The sequence below is a fragment of the Delphinapterus leucas genome, chromosome 1 (genome assembly GCF_059928025.1).
Source record: "Delphinapterus leucas isolate spDelLeu-1000000601 "Yukka" chromosome 1, BTC_Dleu_Yukka2, whole genome shotgun sequence".
Taxonomy (NCBI): Eukaryota; Metazoa; Chordata; class Mammalia; order Artiodactyla; family Monodontidae; genus Delphinapterus; species Delphinapterus leucas.
In genome coordinates, this window is record NC_143129.1 from 157,824,596 (window position 1) to 157,846,027 (window position 21,432).

General features: G+C 40.0%; 1 protein-coding gene and 1 non-coding gene across 2 annotated transcripts; both read right to left on the reverse strand.

Moving 5' to 3' along the window:
* Window positions 1-7,211: 7,211 nt before the first annotated feature.
* Window positions 7,212-20,984, reverse strand: ZFP69B (ZFP69 zinc finger protein B). The gene is made up of 5 exons (XM_030759988.2): window positions 18,433-20,984; window positions 15,771-15,856; window positions 13,671-13,797; window positions 13,311-13,406; window positions 7,212-9,721 (listed from the first exon to the last, which is right to left on the reverse strand). The coding sequence occupies exons 1-5, from the start codon at window positions 18,557-18,559 to the stop codon at window positions 8,553-8,555; spliced, it is 1,605 nt and encodes a 534-aa protein (XP_030615848.2). The 5' UTR covers window positions 18,560-20,984; the 3' UTR covers window positions 7,212-8,552.
* Window positions 14,033-14,128, reverse strand: LOC115801864 (small nucleolar RNA SNORA12). Its single transcript, XR_004022227.1, has one exon. It is a non-coding gene; the product is annotated as a small nucleolar RNA SNORA12 (small nucleolar RNA).
* Window positions 20,985-21,432: the final 448 nt, after the last annotated feature.

Here is a 21,432-nt window from a genome sequence, read left to right on the forward strand (position 1 = left end):
TATAAGGACACTTCTTAAAATCTCCTCATATGAAGATTGGATTGGATTAGAGTATACCCCAATGTCTCATTCTAAATTAATCACCTCTTTAAAGTGACCAAGCTTAATCACTTGAATATGTGATTAAATACAGTCACATTCTGAAGTACTGGGGGTTAGGATTCCAACATCTGAATTTTAGGGGGATGCTATTCAGCCCATAGCAAGCTGTCTAAGAGATGGCATGATATTAGGGAATTGCCAGACCAAAAGCTGGAAAGCCAGGATCCAGGGACATGATATGACTTGGAAGATGCCTTTGCTGAGGGTATTTACCTAACTGGAAAATTATAATTTTTCACTTCAGAGAAGAAAAAATAAATAAAATACATTGTGTGGAGAGTGAAACAGAAGACCCTCTGTATAATAACTGGGACCCCAAAGGGCTATACACTCAGGAGAAGAATGAATTGGAAGTGGAACAGCTTCAGGGGAATTTACAGGCTAGGGTCAAATTGCCTGTCCAAGTATTGATTTTGGTTTAAGGTGGGCTCTGACTGAGATGCTATCAGATGCCTGGCAAAAACAAATACAAATCCTCTCTGGAGGAAAGCATTATAATTATAGGCCTTAGATTGTTCCTACATGTAAGTTTTTGTAGAAATGGTGAGTACAGAGTTAAAGATAAGCTGGTACACAGGGAAACTAGACTCCTAGTGAGTATTTCAGCAGAAACACAAACAACAGAAATAGACCTACAAAGACAACTGCTTTTGGAATTACCAGATGCAAAGTATAAAACAATTTATGTTTTCTTTGTATAAAGAAATAAAAGATAACTCAGACAGTTTTGGCAGATACCTGGAAACTATAAAAAGTGATATAACATATTTTTTAAAAACTAAATAGAAACTCTATGACAAAGAAATACAGTAACAAAATTAAGAATTCATTGAATGCATATAATGGCAGATTAGACATAGATGAATAGAGAATAAATGAAATGGAAGGTAGGTCAGAAGAGATTATCTAGAATGAAGCATTAAGAAACAAAAGGATGAAATATATAGAAGAGAGAATAAGAGACATAGATGTTACAGTGAAAAGATCTAGCATAAGTTTAAGAGGAGAGACAGAGACAGTATTTGAAGAGATAATGGCTAAATATTTTTTAATACCTGTGAAAGCAAACAGATCACAGATTTAAGAAGCCAAATAACTCTCTAATGAGTTAAATAAAGAGAAATCTACACCTAGACACATCATAGTGAAACTGAAAAAAACTAAAGACAAAGAGAAAATCTTAAAAGTGTCTGTGGTAGTTTTAAAATATGCCCATTCCTTCCTCCCTCTTCCCTTGAATGTGAGTCAGACTAACTTCTAAAGAATAAAATGTGGGATTCCCTGGCAGTCCAGTGATTAAGACTCCATGCTTCCACTGGAGGGGGCGTGGGTTAGATCCCTGGTCTTGGAACTAAGATCCCACATGCCATGCAGAGTGGCAAAAAAAAAAAAAAAAGAGTGGAATGTGGTGGAAGTGACAGTATGTGATTTCAGAAGTTAAGTCACAAAAGATTGCCACTTCTGCTTTGCACACTCTTTGACTTCTTGCTCTGAGGAACTTGCCAGCCATTTGAGTTAGCTATCTTGGAAGTGTATCCTTTAGCCCCAACCAAGCCTTCGGATGACTCCAATCTCAGCTGACATCTTACTGCAACTTCATATTGACTGAATTCTGAGCCAGAACCTCCCAACTAAGCAGCCTCTGAATTACTGACTCATTAAAAAATGTGAGATTAAAAAATGTTTATTTTTTTAAGCCATTAAGTTTTGGAGTTACTTATTATGCAGATATTCCTAATTAATACAGTGGCAAATTTTGATAACTAGCACAAGCAGCATTGTGACAGCTAACTTATCATCTGTGATAATGGAAGCCAGAAGACAGTGGGATGAAATCTTCAGTGTGTTGTGAGGAAATAATTGACAACACAGAATTCAATGCAGAACTTTAAAAAAATCTTTCAAGAATAAAGGAGAAATAAAGACATTTTCAGACCAAAAAAATGAGAGAGTTTGCCACCAACAGACTACATTAAAGAAAAATTTTCAAGGCTGAACTTTAGGCAGAAAGAAAATGATTCCAGACAAAAGAACAAAAATGTAAAAAGGAAGAAAGAAAAAAAAATATGTGACTATAAAGGAGCATTAATGATGTAGAGTAAAAATCTTAATAATTTGTGAGGTTAAAAAAATAGATTTGGAGATACAGGGATATATGTATATGTATAGCTGATTCACTTTGTTATAAAGCAGAAACTAACACACCATTGTAAAGCAATTATACTCCAGTAAAGATGTTTAAAGAAAAAGATTTAATATCCAAAAACAACAGCATAGAGATTGGGAAGAGGGTGAATTGAGTTAAAGTATTCTAAGTTAAAGTGTTATAGTTAAAGTGCTCTAAGGACTACTGTAGACAAGAGTAGAGGTATTCATTAACATACATTCTAATAAGTAGAAAATGTATATTGTTAGCCAGTAGACTTATATTACTGAATGTGAAAACCTATTATAAAGTTATAGTATCAGTAATTAAGACAATGAGGTAGGTATTGTGCAAGAATAGATAAACTGACAAAGGAACAAGAGTCCAAATTCAGACCTACATATAGACCATCACCTGATTTAGAAAAAGGGTGGAGGAAAAGAAGGTCTTTTAAATAAGTTGCTGATGGGCCAGTTGGACCTTTATATTGACCTCTACTTTACAACATAAACAAAAATCATTCCTAATGGATTTCAAATCTAATGTGATAGATAAAACAAAATTTTTTAGAAGAAAGTAGGAGAGTATTTTTACAACCTTGAAATGGGCATAGATTTATTACATGGAATAAAAAGTGCTAAACATAAAGGACAAAATTAATAAGTTAACCCAGATTAAAATCAAGGACCAGAGATTTCAGGTATTTTTGGTGAGGGTATAAATTGGTACAACTATTTCAGAAAAGCATTTGGTAGTAGCATTTACTGAAGCTGAACATTATGATCCAGCAATCCTATCCTTTGTTATATAACCAACAGAAATGGATACATGTATTTACCAAAAGACATATACTAGAATGTTCATAGAACATTCTTTATATTAATCCCAAACTGGAAACCACCCAATGCCCATCAGCAGTGGACTGAGCAAATAAATATTGCTATATCATACAATAGAGTACACACAGCAATGAAAATAAAGACTAGAACTACACACAATATTGATGAATCTCACAAATATAGTATTGAGCAAAAGAAGCCAGATACAAAAGAATACATGTAATTCTATTTAAATAAAGTACAAAAACAGGTGAAATTAACCTATGGTGTTAGAAGTTACCTTTTAGAGGATAGTGACTGGAAGAGAGCACTGCTTCTGGACGGCTATAATTTGTTCTTAACCTATGAGCTGGTTACACAGATGTGTTTAACATTTTGAAAACTCATTAAGATATTTATCTCTATATATGCACTTTTCTGTATGAGTATCATAATTTAATAAAGTTTCTAAAAAATGCATGTTGCAAAGCAGAAATAGACACACAGACGTAAAGAACAAATGTATGGATACCAAGGGGGAAAGGGGTGGGGTGGGAGGAATTGGGAGATTGGGATTGACACATATACACTATTGACACTATGTATAAAATAGACAACTGAGGGGAACCTACTGTATAGCACAGGGAACTCTACTTAATGCACTGTGGTGTCCTAAATGGGAGGGAAATCCAAAAGGGAAGGGATATATGTATATGAATGGCTGATTCATTTTGCTGTGCAGTAGAAGCTAACACAACATTGTAACGCAACTATGCTCCAATAAAACTTAGTTTAAAAATTAAAAAAAAAAGCATGTTGTAACATTCAGTGTAACCACTAAAAGAACAGAAGTAGAATATCTAACTTCAAACCTAGTAAAGAGGGGGAAAGAAGTGATAATGTATAATCAACCCAAAAGAGAACAGCTATAAGTGGGGAGCTATTTTATACAGGGTAACTCAGGAAGATTCCTCTGATGAGATGCTATTTGACCAGAGACCTGAAAGAAGTCAGGAAATGAACCACATTTATATCTGGAGAAAGAGCATCTTAGAGAAGGCGAAGGCCCTGAGGTGGGAGCAGGGATGGGCATATGTATGGACCAGCAAGAAATGCTGTATTGCTTGAGGCAAATCATAGTAAGAACATAAGTCATATGGGTACTATCTGGAGAATAAACTGTAGGGGATGCAAGTGTGCAATAACCCATTGTGAAAGAAAATAGTGAACTAAATTAAGTGGCAGCAGTGGAGGTGATGAGAAAAGATATATTTTGAAGATAGAGCCAACAGAATTTTCTGAGGGATTGAGGAGTCAAGATGATTCTGATTGGGCAATTGGATGCTCCCATTTACTGAGACAGGAAATACTGGAAACAGAGCAGGTTCAGAAACGGACTTGTTAAATTTGAGATGCCTAATACACATCCAAGAGTCAATTATGCACTTGGAAGTAAGAGTCTGAAGTGCTGTTTGGGGTCAGAAACATGAATTTGGGTGTGCAGTGATCTGAATGTGTCCCCTCCAAATTCATATATTGAAATCCAAAATACCCAATTGACAGTAGTTAAGAGGTGGGGCATTGGGAGGCACTTAGGTCAGGGGGGTGGAACCCTCATGAATGAGATTAGTGACCTTAAAAAAGAGCCCACTGGGCTCCCTAGCTCCTTCCACCATGTGAGAACACAGGGAGAAGTCGGTAGTCTGCAACCCAGAAGAGGGCTTTCACCAGAACCTGACCATGCTGCTATCCTGATCTTGGACTTTCAGCCTCCAAAATTGTGAGCAATAAATTTGTGCTATTTATAAGCCACCCAGTCTATGATATTTTTCTTACAGCAACCGGAACAGACTAAGGGTCTGTTAGTAACAGACCGTTAGTAACGGCGGGAGAGGGAAAGGGAGTTTGTTCTCTGGCGTCTCTTCTTTTAAGGGCACTAATTCCATCATGAAGGTCACTCTCATGACCTCATCTAACCCTAAGTACCTTCCAAAAGCTCTTCTCCAGATACAATCACATTGGGTGCTAGGGCTTCAACATACATATTTTGAAAAGAAACTTTTAGAAAAATAAAGGTAAATAGAGGAAACTTACCTGTGTTTTGAAATCAACTACATATATTTTCATTAAAATGTCTCATCAGAGAAATTAAAAGACACGTGAATGTCACACACAGCCCAGCTCCTGTCCCAGCAGTTTAACCCATCCAGCATTTCAACTGCTTAGCTGTGCAACCTTGGGCATATCATTTATCCCCTCAGATCTTCAGTGTCTTCATTTATAAAATGGGGGATAATAATAGTATCCATTTCATAGGAATGATGCCATTTAAATAAGGTCATCTCTGTAGATGTACAGAGTGTGTTTGGCACAATCAGTTGAAAGAGGATGACAAACAATGAGGGGTATTTGGATAATTGACTAGAAATTTGGAAAGCAGAAGCATTTAGATCCTCAGTTGCATCAGATGTAAAAACACAAACTCAAAATATAGGAAATAACCTTTTCAGTGATACCAAGACTAACAATAGTCATACAAATAAATTATATATGAAGGGATGAGTTAAACTGGAGTGGGGGGCTGTTGAAGGGGTGGAGCCTGCCTTCCCCCGGGAGAGGGGCTGCGCATGCCACCATTCAGTCTCCATTTCAGCCCTGTTTCTTACCCCTGTCTCTTCTGTGTCTGGTGTCTCTGATTCCAGAGCAAATTGTCCTTCTCCAGAGAATAAACTCTAGTCTCCTTTGGGATGAAGGAAGGTGGTAATGTAAACTCTTTTACAAAAACAAAGATAAAGTCATGTAGTTAATCAGCCCTACTTAACTGCATTTTAAACAAATTAACTTAAAAATACCCTTCTATCTTAAAAGTATGTCAGTTATGATTCACCATTCTTAGAGGCTTATAAATTCTGATCCATTTGCAAAGAAAAAAAAGGAAACGGAAAGGTTTCCTCACCTATAAAATCTAGGTGAGACAGTATAGGAACTGCCTTTCTCTACTGTCATCATAGATATGTAATTCAATTCAGTTCAAATCAAAGCAATTCAACAAATATTTCTTGAGTCCCTACTGTGTGCCAGGCACTATTCTAGGCACTTATGATACACTGGCAAACAAAACAGATCCTGCTCTCATGGAACTTACATATTAGTAAGGGGAGACAATAGTAAATAATAAGCATAGTAAATATGTAAATTATCTAGTATGTTAGGTGATATGTGATATGGACAAAGAAAGAACAGAACAAATTAAGGGGGGGTTGGAAATATTGAAGTTAGGGGGTAAGGGACAGGTTGCAGTATTAAGTAGCATGGTCAGAACAGGCTTTAGTGAAAAGGCAACATTGAGCAAAGATGAGAAGTGAAGGGTAGGATGTCTGAAGGAACAGCTAGTGCAAAGGCTCAATGGCAGGAAGAGGATGGAGTTCAGAAGAAAGGTCTAAGCTGGGGACGTGAATTTGGCAATTAAACAGAGATAGTATTTTAAGCTATAAGACATTATATGAGATCACTGAGGCAGGGACTCACTGAGGCAGAGAAAAGTGATGGTCATGCCTTTCACTAAAAGAAGCAATCAGAGAAACCCAAATTCTTGGGAAATCTAAGACCATGGAAACATGGACAAACATATATAAGGAACAGTGAGCATCCTCACTCTGTCCTCTGCCCCTCAAAGTCATACAGGACCTAAGAGTTAGAAGCCAGTTGTTTTTTGTTTTTCTAAAGTAAATATACTAATAGAAAATATCTAGAGATAATGGTATATATTCTGGATTAACAGCTTTACTTTTGATAGTTCACACAATGCTCAGGCAGTTGAATTGTTTGTTCTTCCATTTAAGAGTAAGAAGTTGAACTTGACCAATCTTCAATTATGTTTGGAAGGATGCAGTATTTGTAAATACAGTGAAGTACTATGAATCAACTCCTCCACTTCTTCTCTCATACTTTCCTGCCTCAGTTTGGCCCATGGTCACTTTCTCCCTGGTCCTCTTTGGTGGGTCTCTAGATGTGTTTTTCTGGGGCTATCTCAAAGACCCTCCCACTCAGCAGAAAGCACATTTTTGAATCTAATACTGTACATTTGGCAAATGGAAAGTCAAAAACAATTAAAATGGCAGCCACCAATCTTAATATGTCTATCTTCAAAAAAACATCAATATGTATTAAGGAATTATGGCTTAATTTTCTTACCTGTAATAATGGCATTGCAGTTAAGTCTTAACAGAGTGGTGGTTACCTTTTAGAGATACATCTCAAAGCACTTGTGGATGAACAAGAAAGCATCATTATGAACTAAAGTCTGCATAAATATCTCCATAAATAATTCCTAGGTTTCCACAATAGCATCATAATTGTGATTTAAAAAAATTTTTTTTGCAACAAAATACCAAAGGAATTGGTAAGGAAATAAGATTTTTGGCATAGATATAAACAAACATATAAATTTGACATTAAATGACAGTCCATTGTCAGTATTAATCATTTTACATACTCTATAGCAGGAGTGGCAAACTACAACCCTCGAGCTAAATGCAACTCAAATTTGTCTTTTAAATAAAGTTTATTGGAACACAGCTACACCCATTCATTTGTCAGTGGTTCTCAAGTAGGAACTACCTTGCCCTCCAGGGGACATCTAGCAATGTCTGGGGAAAGTTTTGGTCATCACAATGGATGAGGGGACTACTGGCATCCAGTGGCCAGGGATGCTGCTAAACACCCTACGATGCACAGGATGGCTGCCCATAACAAAGTATCTGGCCCCAAAATATCAGCAGCACCAAGATTGAGATACCCTGATTTATATATTGCCTCTGGATGCTTTTGCACTAAAATGGTAGAGTTGAGTAGTTCTGACAGAGGCCATATGGCCTACAACACCTAACATATTTACTATCTGGCCCTTTATAGAAAAAGTTTGCCAATTCCTCTTTATAGAAAACCATAAAATATAAGTATCTCATGTATAGCACATTATCTATCAAGTCTAGAAAAATCCCTTTAACATTATTTCTTCTAGAAATGAGACAACTGACATTTTTATTTATACCTCTTCTAGCCATATAAAGAGCTATAGTAAAGATTATATTTTATTCTGATTCATTAAAGGGATATTTAAAACAGTGACTCTCAAAGCCAATCACAGATCACTGGCCTGTTGTGATGATTTCACTGGCCCACAGTGAAATGAGAAAAATAAAGACAAATTTGGGAGATTTTCATAAAGCTAAGTTAATTCAAATGTAAAGGGCTGTTCTCTATGAATATATCCTTCCTGTATTTTTAAATATTAAAATGCCCTTTCTTTTCTGAAACAATGCAGATAATAGGTAGTGCTTTTTTTAATATGGCAAAATTAATAGTTGTAACATTGGGTCAAACCATTAAAAAATAATTATTGGTTCTTGAAATCCAAAAGTCAGAAAACCATAGATTTAGAGGTTTTTGCTCCGATTTGGGGATTCTTTGATGTTGAACATATTTCACATATCATTGCTGAAGGTATTTCTTAAATGTGTTTTGCAATGTCGAATGAGTGATGAACTACAGCTGAAGGCTTTTCCACATTCATTACAATCATATGGTTTTTCTCCAGTATGAATTCTCTGATGTTTAGCAAAGGATGAATCATGCCTGAAGGCTTTCCCACAATGACTGCATTTATAAGGTTTCACTCCAGTATGGACTCTTTGATGGATAGAAAGATGTATTCTCTGGCTAAAGGCTTTCCCACATTCCTTACATTTATATGGTCTTTCCCCAGTATGAGTTCTCTGGTGTTGAGTTAGGTATGTGCTGTGGCTGAAGGTTTTACTGCATACATTACAAACATAGGGTTTCACACCAGTATGAATAATCTCATGTTGCCTGAGGTGTCTAATCTGGAAAAATGCTTTTCCACAGTCTTTGCATGTAAAAGGTTTCTCTCTGACATGAGTTCTCAGATGCTGGATCAGCCCAATGCTCTGGCTGAATGCTTTCTCACATACACCACATTCATAGGGTTTCTCCCCAGTATGAATTCTAACATGTTGAGTAAGAGATGATGGATGTCTGAAGGTTTTCCCACATTCTTTACACTCATAGGGTTTCTCACCAGTATGGATTCTCTGATGTGGAATAAGGGATGAACTTTGGCTAAAGGCTTTTCCACATTCTTTACACCTGAAAGGTTTCTCTCCAGTATGAATTCTCATGTGTTCTGTAAGATGAATGAGCTGTTTGAAGATTTTTTCACAAATATTACATTCAAAGGTTTTCATTCTTGTATAATTCCTTGAGTGATTAATCAAACCTAAATTGTATCTACTTTTCCTTCTAGATATGTCATATTTATGGTGTCTTTTTCTTGGAGGATCTATTGGTCCTGGAATAACTTTTGAGTACACATTAATACTTTTCACACATCTGTTAGATTCTTGGCCTCTCTCCTGTGTGAGTGTTTTCTTGTGGATCAAGGGGATTTGCCCTGCACCCATTCCTTGGTTCTCCTCGTGGTTTTCTAACTTATGACATTTGGAGTCCCTTCCAAATGTGGAAACCAAGGTGCTTCCTCTTGTGGACCTTTCCATCATCAGGTCATGGTGTAATTCTTCCCATGAGATGTCATTCTTTAAGATTGACTCTTTGGTTTCTGTTTCATCCTCCAAGTCTGAAAGAAATCCAAAAATATAAATAACTCATATTCACTGAACTTTAAAAAATAAATGGCCACAGTGAGAACAGGAGGGAAAAAAATATATATATACTAGGTACAGGAGGGTTGGACTGTCTTCAAATAGGATCCTGCCACCTAGAGAGCTGATGTGAAAGTAACAAGGTGGTCAACACAAAGAAGCTGTTAAAAGTATGTAAGGTGACTTTAAAAATTGGGAGGAGTTCATCCATGAGAATTGCAAGAGGAAATGGACTAAGATGAAAGCATCACTGGAAGGGCAAATATCAGAGATAAGACAAGGAGATAAGAATTCTAACATAATATCATCTCGAGCTTATATTTCTATGACAAAATTTTATTTACTTAGAAAAATTTAAGTATCTCATACTCTGTGCATGTTAAAATGAAACATCAAATAATATAGAAATGCATTCACTGAAAAAGGATAGCCTCTCTCAATCTCATCCCCATTTCCTTTAATCTCTTAGGATTTTGGAATGCATCTGTTCAGACATTTCTCAATAATATACACATGTGAATGTGTGCATTTGTGTATATATGGTCATAAATATACATTTCTACCCAAAAAAGGGGACCATAGAATACATATAGTTCAGCATCTGGGTTTTTTTTAAGCTCAATTATATGTCTGTACATTTAGATTTATCTCATTCTTATTAACAATTGTACTATATTCTACTTACAAACATATTTGTTTGACTTTACTAAAAAATATTTAGGTTGTCTCTGATTTTTCACTTTGTCATTATATGTAAGTTTGTGTACACTCCTGTCAATGTTTCATAGGATTTACTAAAAAGAAAGTATTGGGTATGAGTATGTGGGCTATCACTGAATATGGGTGCCCCTCCCTGCAAACTCACTGGATTTTTATCAATCTTCATGATTTCTGCCTACATAAGAGGTGAAAAATGATTTCTTAATTTGTGACAAAACATTAATTACACTGTAAACTCTTAAAAGATAGAGAATATGTATTTTATCCATAGTATATATGACACAGCATTTTTGGATGAGGGAGTTTCCTGGATTTTTACTCTCTATTCCTATCCAACCATTCTGGACCCTGTCATCCTAAAGCACCAACATTTCCAGTTCATGGCAAAATCTTAGTCCCCAGAATGTCTAACCTCATTTTAGTAATAGCACATACAAATTACTTGGTAATAGCTGAATAAATTTTGGAGTGGACTCAAAAAGCAAGTAGAGATGTTTGGATTACTTACTACAGGGAATAAGAAGGCACTTAACTTTTCTTTTTAGGGTAAAAAAAAGATAAATGTGATATTTCAAGTGGTCAAATCTGGCAGTAACATTCAAAATGATTCAGAAAGAAAAGGAAGACATCAACAAATGCAACTAGAAATTATAGTAATTGGCATGGGATGATGGGAACCTGGCTTAGCAAGGTCAACAGAGATGAAGAGTAGAAGTGGACCTAGCAGGTAATATCAAAGAAAAAACCACGGAGAATGAGGGAAAAACAGAGTAGAAAGCATGATACATTCTTGCTGATACCATGATTTCTAGTCTCAGAGGCTAAAAGAACAGGATGAGTCAGGATAAGAACTTTGTTTGAGAGAGAAGATAGCTTCTGTTTTTGGATATGCTGGGCTTGAAGTAACAACAGCATGTCTATATAGAGATGTCCCAAACACCAGGGATATGTGAGAATAGAGTTCATATGAACATATATGACAAAGATGAAAATATGGGGACTATAGATGTCAAAGGGATAGTTGAGACCATCATAATGCATTTGTGGGAGTTTGTGCAGAAACAGAACAGCAGTGTAAAAGACAGAGGCTCCTCAGGGATTGTGGCAGAGACTGTTGGCCATTCTGAAATCTCTTCTCCCTACTTCTGGACACACAACTATACTATATTTCTCAATCTTCCTTGAATTTGATTGAGTGAAGTGACAAAGGTCTCCCCCATTAAGTGAATGAGAGTGAAAAGCGATGTTAGCCATTCCAGTCTGGCCCGTAGAAACCACCCAAATGAACCCCTCTGTGCTCTTCTGCTACTGCTGGCCACACTTAGTTGACGACGAGGCCCTCGAGGATGATGGAACCACCATGTGGAAGGAATCTCTGTCCCTGAATTGTCAGGGGGAAAAGAACTGTCCACTGAACTAAACAGATCAATACACGAGCAAGAAAGTCCTATTCTGTGTGAGCCAGACTTTAGAGTCTATATACTATAGTAGTTTAGCTTAGCCTAAAAAAGGTGTCAATTATATATCTGCATTAAAAAAGGAGACTGATGAGAAGCATTGAAGAAGCAATAAGAGAGATAGAGGAGACAAAAATTATTGAATTAGCTGGTGGAAGAAAAGATACCAAGAAGGTGGTGTGGTCTATATAACCTAATGCTGCCCTGCAGGATAGCACCATAAGAACACAAACTGTGGCAGCTTCCCTGGTGGCGCAGTGGTTAAGAATCCGCCTGACAATGTGGGGGACATGGGTTCAAGCCCTGGTCCAGGAAGATCCCACATGCCACGAAGCAACTAAGCCCGTGTGCCACAACTACTGAGCCTGAGCTCTAGAGCCCACGAGCCACAACTACTGAAGCCCCCATGTCACAACTACTAAAGCCCATGCACCTAGAGCCTGTGCTCCACAAGAGAAGCCACCGCAATGAGAAGCCCGTGCACCACAACGAAGAGTAGCCCCCGCTCGCTGCAACTAGAGAAAGCCCGTGCGCAGCAACAAAGACCCAATGCAGCCAAAAATAAAATAAATAAATAAAAAATTTTAAAATAATTTAAAAATAAAAATGGGTTGTAATTAAAAAAAAAAGAACACAAACTGTGGAGTCAGAATGATTAGACAAATACTGATTCCACCAAGTAGTAGCTAAACAATCATGTACAGATTTCTTAACCTAAGAGACTTCTTTTCCTCATTTGTAAGGTGGGGTTAAAGTAGGCACAGGACTCGCAGAAGCCAGATTGGAAAACAGTGTCATTATTACTGTTACATTATTACTGAAGTTGAAGAAGACTATTAAAAGCCATTGGATTTGGTAAGAAGGAATTCTGTAGTGACTTCTCAAAGAGTCATAAATTATCTGAAATAAAAGTTAAATTACACAAGTTAAAAAGAGAGTCAGAATTGAAGATATGGTCATAGAATAAGATTTAGGAAAAAATTTTAAATGGAATCATCAGAGAAAGTGAAAGTCAGGATACAATAACATAAGGATCTGGTGAAGGGTACTGTCTTTATGAGGCGAGATCCATGGATAACTGAATGTACAGGAGAAAGAAACTATGATCAGGGTAAGGTTTAGAATGCTGGAGAAAGCAAGAAAACCACAAATGTCAGGTCAGGAGAAATGGTGAAGGCTGCTAACCCTGATGAGAAAGGCATCTCTTTTCCTCTGACTCCAAAGAAACTAATGAGAAGAGGCAAGTGCAGGAAAGGGGGGACAGAGTGGTAATCAGGTTTCTTGTGGGTCTCACCCAGGTGGCTGCAACCTCCCCAGTGGCCTGAAGAAGCCTTTAAGCCGAACTCTCTGGCAAGCATGACAAAGGCTCCATCTGCCTTGCTCTTACCTGGAGTTGGACCTCCTGAAATCTCTCTCTCCATCAGCCATGGTTCTTCTCCCTTCTCCAACTGGGAAATCACACCAGGTTTGGAAAGCTGATACCCTGCTTGTGAAGAAGAAGAAAACTACATGTGCTGAGGTCAAAGAGGCATCCCAAGAATTTAAAGATAGTTCTTTGTTATTCAGGCCTTCTGAAGGGTAGAGTAGAAAGACCAGAGCAGAAGACCACAGCAATCCTGACTTGATGTTCAGAAGGAATTAGAAATCTCTAACACAGAACCCAAAGACCAAGCATACCACTTAACTTAGAAATAAAGATTGTTATTCCAATAGACAGGTTCTAGTTACAAAGGGAACCCATCCTTACCCACTGAGACCAGGTTCCCATAGTTCTCCAGCATCACCTCCCGGTACAGATTCCGGTGAGCAGGGGCCAGCTGCCCCCACTCCTCCTGGGTGAAGTCCACAGATATGTCTTTGAAGGTTAACAGTTCCTAGAACATCAAATATGTTCCTTTTCAGCCAGAGTTAGGAAGTTGTTCTAACCTTGTCTAGATGCTAAGAGATTTTAGCCAAGTTTTCCTGGATACCCTCTTTTTTTTTTTTTTTTTAAATAAAAGCAAATCCATCATAGGGTTGGAGAAACTCAGCAGAGATTCTCCTCAGGCTAGACAGGTCTAGTCTATGTCAGTCTGTATGTAAGGACTTAAATTTATGAGGTAGCCTGCCACATGTGGGAGCCCATCTCTGATGCAGGAAAGGCTAGAAAGAGATCTCTTTGTCATCAAGCCTCTGCCAGTTCCTACGGACACCCTCTTGAAAACTGGCTGATTCTCTGCTGGAGGTTACAAAACAATGCAGGGAGTGTGTAAGCTGTCTTTTCCAACTCACAATTTGGTTGAAGGCAAAATACTCATGAACTGTATTAAAGAAGGTCACAGAACAGTATATAGTAATTTAGGTTAAGGACAATAAAAATCAGGAATATTTGAGAAAGGAAAGGGTTCAAAAGGGGCTAAGGCCACAAGAGAAAACAGGGACCCTGGTTGGGCTGAAAGAATTGGTTAAAATGAGAACATTTCGGGACTTCCCTGATGGTCCAGTGGTTAAGAATCTGCCTTCCAATGCAGGGGAAGCAGGCTTGATCCCTGGTCAGGGAACTAAGATCCCACGTGCTGCAGGGCAACTAAGCCTGCGCGCTCTACAGCCTGCGTGCCACAACGAAGAGCCCGCTTGCTGCAAGGAAAGATCCTGCGTGCCACAACTAAGACCCGACGCAGCCAAATAAATAAATTTTTTTTAAAAAATGAGAACATTTCAGCATGGATAAGACCCTTAGCTGGGTATTTCTGTTAGTAAAAAAAGTATGTGAGAACAGCACATTTTTAGAGGGAGCACGAATTCTGCCTAGTAAGGAAGATTCCTTGACCAAAGCAGACACTGCATTGTGAGGTACAAGAGCCTGTTATGAATGATCTACACAAATTAAATAACCATTTGGGTTATTTTTTAAAAATATTACCAAATGCAAAGAGAACCCAGAAGCCGGAAGGCTGAGATAATAACAAATTCCTTAAGTATGGAATTAAGACTATTTTAATGCTTTTTATGTATTGTAAATAATTCTGGAATGCATTTTAGGCCTACTAGACACTAGCCTCCATATTTAACTGATGAATTTGTGGAAGGTTAAAGACATGGGACTAAACCCTGTACCACGTGATTTTGGAAGTTATGATCACTCCACTTTAAAACTCTTCTGTTCTCTAATAATATCTCCTTCTATAGTGGTTTTCTCTGATTACTCTCTAATTCTCTTGAGTTTCTCTATGCTTCCAGGGTTTGGCTGTGCAGAGCTTTGCCTGCTAGTGTCACTGGTTTTCTGATGAGCTCATGTATGATACACAGACACTATTAAACTGCTCTTGGAAGTTCTCCTTCCTTTTCTTCTTAGCCTGTTTAGTTTGTGTCCTTTAGGACCTGTCAGTAGCTTCTCTACTCATTTCTCTATCATCTGTAATTCTGCTCCAGGACATGACCAAAAATCCTTTCTTAAAGGTCATTAATGAAGTGTATACATCTCCAAGAATATCAGAACCTCTCTGTTCATTTTAAAGTGTTGCTTTAAATATTTTACAATGTTTGTCTTTCCCCTGGATGACATCTTGAGATGCTTAAGGGCAAGAATTATATAATATACTTTTTCTCTCTCTTACACACACACACACACTCACACACATGATTTTTAAATTTGTTGTATAAATGGCTAGAGGCTTGCTAGAAACAAGAGGGTTTCTGAGGAAGGTTATTACAGGTGGGGAAAATGCCTGTGAAATCAATCCATGCAGCCTGGTTTCCAACAGGCTAAGAAAATCCAATCCAGGAAGTCGAGTCAAAGAAAATTGAAGCCAGGGCTCTTAAAATCTGAGAAACAATTTCAAGAAAGTGACAGGAAACTCCAACCTACCTGGGATTCTGCTGTCAGGGACCCAGATGCCACTTCATCCTCAAAACTTTCTCCCCGGGTCTCATCAGCATCCTGAGATAGCAGAACTGGGAAAGGAAAAGAGCTATGAGGTTTGCATCTTCCCAGATCCCCCAAATAGAAAAACTGTCTGCAGACCTGCTGAATCTGGCCCCTCTCTCAATACATTCAATACAATGAGGGACATTCAGAGCAACTCAAGAGCAGGCTGGCGCCTCCTTAATGAGGAGGATCTGCAGTGCGTTGATTGGGGGATTAATGTTTCCCAATGGCCAACGCTGGTCCAAAAGCACAGACCTACCAGGCCATTCCTTTGTACAAAAATCCTGAAAGGTTCCCCACTTTCAAGAAAGAAAAATCCAAACACTTTACCATAGACTTCAAGATCCTCCACAACCAGTCCAAAACTGCTTCTTCAAGTATTACCTGCCTCTAAACACCATCCTTCATCCTCTGGACACACCCACCACATAATCCTATTCACCATTCTTTGAACATACCTGGATAGCACCCACCTCAGTACTTTCCCCCAAGTCCTACTCGGTGAAAAACTGAGGTATCCTTCTAGACCAGTTTGAGTGAAGTTTTCTCAGAGCCCCTTAATGAGAGGAAAGCTTCCTCTCCCCTGAATTCCTCCAAAGCTTTTTAAAAAATTAATTTATTTAATTTTGGCTGCATTGGGTCCCCATTGCTGCGCGCGGGCTTTCTCTAGTTGCGGCGAGTGGGGGCTACTCTTCGTTGCGGTGCGTGGGCTTCTCATTGCAGTGGCTTCTCTTGTTGCAGAGCACGGGCTCTAGGCACGCGGGCTTCAGTAGTGGTGGCTCGTGGGCTCTAGAGCACAGGCTCAGTAGTTGCGGCACACTGGCTTAGTTGCTCCGCGGCATGTGGGATCTTCCCTGACCAGGGCTCGAACCTGTGTCCCCTGCATTAGCAGGTGGATTCTTAACCACTGCGCCACCACGGAAGCCCCAAAGCTTGGTTTTTATCTCTACTCTGGTATCTATCTCAGGCTGTCTCCTATTATATTTATTTTTATACTTACCACTGTCAATTGAGTATTAGTATGAGTATATGCATAGAAACTGTATCTGGTTCATTTTTTCCCATCTGCTACTTAAACACAACTAAATTACGCCAGGCTGCTAGAATTCAAGAAATACTGGCTGAAATTTGACGTATTAAAAATATGAACTAGCAATTAAGGCACATGAATTATTGTCCTTGTATTTTCCCCTTAACTTTTTATCATGAATATTGAACACCCATATATCTAACACATTAAATGGTCGTTAACATTTGCCATATTTGTTTCATCTATCTATATTTTTTTCTGAACCATTTCAAAGTTGCAGAAATCATGATACTTCCTCCCTAAATACTTCAAAGAGTCTTCTCCTGCATAACCATGATACCAATTATCACACTTCAGAGAATTAACAATAATTCCATAGGATCATCTAAATATTCAGTCCATATTCAGATTTCCTCAATTGTTCCCAAACTGTCTTTTATCCTAGAGTTTTTCCAATTAAGGCTCACACATTTTAAGTGGTTATTATTCAAAGACTCTCTTACTCTAGACAGTACTTGCCTTTCCGTCATGTCACTGGCATCGACTTACTGTATCCTCATGGTGGGGTTTCTCTTATTTCTCCATCCCCTGTATTTTCTTTAAACCAGAAGTTCCACCTTTAAGATTAATTTGGATCAGGTTAAACATTTTAGGCAGGGATTCTTCATGGGTGATACAATGTGCTTTATATTACATCACCCAGAAGGCACAAAATGTCAGGTTATCCCATCACTGGGACACTTGGTTAAGATAGTGATCACTAGGACCTCCCTGGTGGCGCAGTGGTTAAGAATCCATCTGCCAATGCAGGGGACACGGGTTCGAGCCCTGGTCCGGGAATATCCCACATGGCTGCAGAGCAACTAAGCCCATGCGCCACAACTACTGAGCCTGTGCTCTAGAGCCCGCAAGCCACAACTACTGAAGCCCGTGCTCCGCAACAAGAGAAGCCACTGCAATGAGAAGCCTGCGCACCACAACGAAGAGTAGCCCCGCTCGCCACAACTAGAGAAAGCCCACACGCAGCAACGAAGACCCAACGCGGCCAAATATAAAATAAATAAAATAATAAATAAATAAATAAATAAAAGGTCCTTTAAAAAAAAATCTGGACCTTAAACTGTCCCCAATTTGAACCGGGCTTCTGCATCCTTCTGGTAGACGTCCATTGGTCTTTGAGCTCTTCCTTGCTATTCTAGCACAAGATACTCCGGTCTCACCTGGTACTTTCCCTACTGCCTTCTACTTCTGACCTACCCACCCAATACCTGGACAGGTCATTCATTTGATTCACATTTCCTCACTGTAAAATAAGGAAAATCAGGCAAGTCCTCCCAGCCCCACGCACCCATGGGGAAGATAAAAAGAAATAACATACACAGTCATGACACTGAAATATTAGTTTTAGTCTGAACTAACCACTACTACTTGGGAAAACCCCAAGCCAGGAGCAATAATCAAGAACTCCAGAGACCTTTTACCTAAGCAGATGCTTCTTCCCAGCTGCCCACTTTCCTCCCCACCCTAGACGATGCTGCTTTGCCTCCCTCCCACCCAGCAGTCTGTTCTCACCTTCTCCTTCAAACATCTTAGTCACGTCCTCCCACAGGGGCGCCCCCTCCGTGGCCTTCTTTGGATGGTGCAACTTCACCCAGGTGCTGGCCTCGACGGGCAGGGTGATTAGGAGTCTCTGAAGCATGATAACTTTGGCGCTCCTTTCTGGCGAACTGTAGCTCAGCTCACAGGGCAGAGAGTCCTGACTGGGCTTGTCCACTTTTGATGAGGAAACTGCCGGAAACTGACAGGAGGCTTCACAGTTGCACAGGTGTCCTCCACTCTCAGGAACCCGGCGAACATACAGCACCAAAATCCGGAGTCTGGACCTTTTTACTCCCTAGGCTCTCAGAAACACCTCCCATCCTTGCGCTCCATCTGTCTCCTCAGCAGGCAGCGGGAGGCTCCAGACGTTTATTCTAAATCGCCAAGTCTACAGGCCCCTAGCCATGCTGGTTAGAAAACATCAGTCAGCAAAAGGATCCGGAAAGTTCAATCACATGGTCAGAATTCTAGAACTTGCACCAATCACTGAACATTGTTTACAAAAGATACATGGAGACCGTGGATATATACAGTCCATATGGTCCAAAACACCGTGCTGGGGTCATGAAACATAACGGGATAAATAAAACCCAATTCTTTGTTTTAGGCAGCACTAGGTTTAGAGTAGTCTGAGATTTGGAATCAAAAAGGATCTGGCTTTGAATCCCAGCTCCTTCCCTTGCCGGCTGCGGCAAATCCCGTAACCCCGCTAATCCAGTTTCCTCCTCCCGAAATGGAGAGGATAAACCTTTTCTCCAGGGCTGAACCGCCCGGCCCTGCCCTCGCAGCCTTTGTCTGAGCCGACTCTGGGGCGCGGGGCACACTGCGCGCCACGGGTGACAGCGGGCGGGGCCGAGGCGGCGCTACCCGGCTTGTCCCCTCCCCAGACCCAGGGGAGCCCTGGCTCACCCCTCTCACCAGCTCGGGCCGCACGCCCTAGCCCTCCCGCCGCGACGGACCGGTCTCCGCGCAGTGCCAAGATGCCCCACGTAGCGCAGCCCGGCCGGTGCGCCTGCGCGGCAGCAGCCTCCGCGCGCGGTTCCCGGCGTCCTGCGGGGCAGCCTGCCAGCTCGCCGGCGCCTCCCGGGATGCGCCCCGGGATACTGTCCCATCATTCTCCGTTTGCACGCAGCTCGGGACCCGAACCCAGGGAGAAGCAGCCTGCTCCTGCGGAAGGAAACAAAGCCTGTGTTCCCGTCCCCGCCGAGACTACTGAATAGAACCGGCTCCCCTCTGCCAGGCATAGATGTGTGTATGTTTCCGCCGGGAGATTTGAAACACTTGACAAAGGGAAACATCTGTATCTCTTTTTTGTCGAAACAACATTGGTGTAAAAGGATCCATACCACTTTCACTTAATATGTAAGTGGAAAAGACTGAAAGTGGAATGGAATCCAGTGTTTCATTAAAAGAATACCACGGTCAGGTAGTTGTTTGTCCTAGTATTCAATAAGTTCTTAAGTTAATTGCTTTCCTTATATTTCTAAAATGCCACAAAATAACTGTTACCTGTAATCTCACCAAGCAGAGTAACCATTGCTAACATTTGGTGCACAGACACCTACACACACACAATTTTTAAAATGCATTTTTATGTATTTTCTGCAAAAACGATTATACTGTAATGCTTTTATTTTCTACATCAATAGCCTACAAAAATAACAATTCAGAAAATAGAATAAAACTATGTGATTGCTGAACTTCCCTGGTGGTCCAGTGGTTACGACTCTGCACTTGGACTGCAGGGGGCGCGAGTTCCGTCCCTGGTCAGGGAAGTTCCGCTAGCCGCGCGGTGCGTCCAAAGACAAAAATCCACAACAATACAAAAAAACTATGTGATTGCTAGCTATTATGAACTGAATGTCTGTGTTTCCTCACCCAGCTCTCCAAATTCATATGTTGAAGCTCTAATCCCCAGTGTAGCTATATTTGGAGTAAGAAAGTACAGATCTTGGACTTCCCTGGTGTCACAGTGGTTAAGAATCCACCTGCCAATGCAGGGGACATGGGTTGGAGCCCTGGTCCGGGAGTATCCCACGTGCCGCGGAGCAACAAAGCCCTTGCGGCTGGGAGCCACAACTACTGAAGCCCACGTGCCTAGAGTCCCTGCTCTGCAACAAGAGAAGCCACCACAATGAGAAGCCTGCACTGCAACAAAGAGTAGCCCCCACTCTCTGCAACTAGAGAAAGCCCCTGAGCAGCAACGAAGACCCAATGCAGCCAAAAATAAATTAATTAATAAAATAAATTAAAAAAAAAAGTACAGACCTTCCTGGGCTTATGATGGGGTTACATCCAGATAAGCCCATGATAAATTGAAAATACAGTAAGTCAGAAATGCATTTAATACAACTAACCTACCAAACATCATAGCTTAGCCTAGCCTACCTTAAACGTGCTCAGAACCCTTACATTACCCTACAGTTGGGCAATATCATCTAACGCAAAGCCTATTTTATAATAAAGTATTGAGTATCTCATGTAATTTACTGAATACTGTACTGAAAGTGAGCAAAATGGCTGTGTGGGTGCAGACTGGTTGTAAGTACATTGGTTGTTTATCCTTATGACTGTGACTGACTGGGAGCTGAGGCTCACTGCCACTGCCCAGTATCAAGAGAGGGTATTATACCAAATATTGCTAGCCCAGGAAAAGATTAAAATTCAAATTATGGTTTCTACTGAATACATATCACTTTCACACAACCGTAAAGTTGAAAGATTATAAGTTGGGACTGTCTGTAATTAAGATTAAATGAGGTCATAAGGGTGGGGCCCTGATCCTATAGGATTAGTGTCTTTTTAAGAAGAGGCATCAAAGGGCTTAATCTCTCTCTGAAGGCAGACCCTGAGGAAAGGTAATCTGAGGATTTAGCAAGAAGTCACCATATACAGACAGTAAGAGAGCCCTCATCAGAAACAGCTCCTGCCAAATCTTGATCTGGGACTTCTAGCTTTCAGAACTGTGAAAAA

Excerpts from the sequence above, each read along its gene's own strand:
- ZFP69B (XM_030759988.2), bottom strand. The coding sequence starts at position 18,559 with ATGCTTCAGAGACTCCTAATCACCCTGCCCGTCGAGGCCAGCACCTGG. Across the intron at positions 13,798-15,770 it reads CCCTGACAGCAGAATCCCAG|GAACTGTTAACCTTCAAAGA; the intron begins GTAGGTTGGAGT and ends TTGATGTTCTAG. Across the intron at positions 9,722-13,310 it reads TTCAGGAGGTCCAACTCCAG|ACTTGGAGGATGAAACAGAA; the intron begins GTAAGAGCAAGG and ends GATTTCTTTCAG.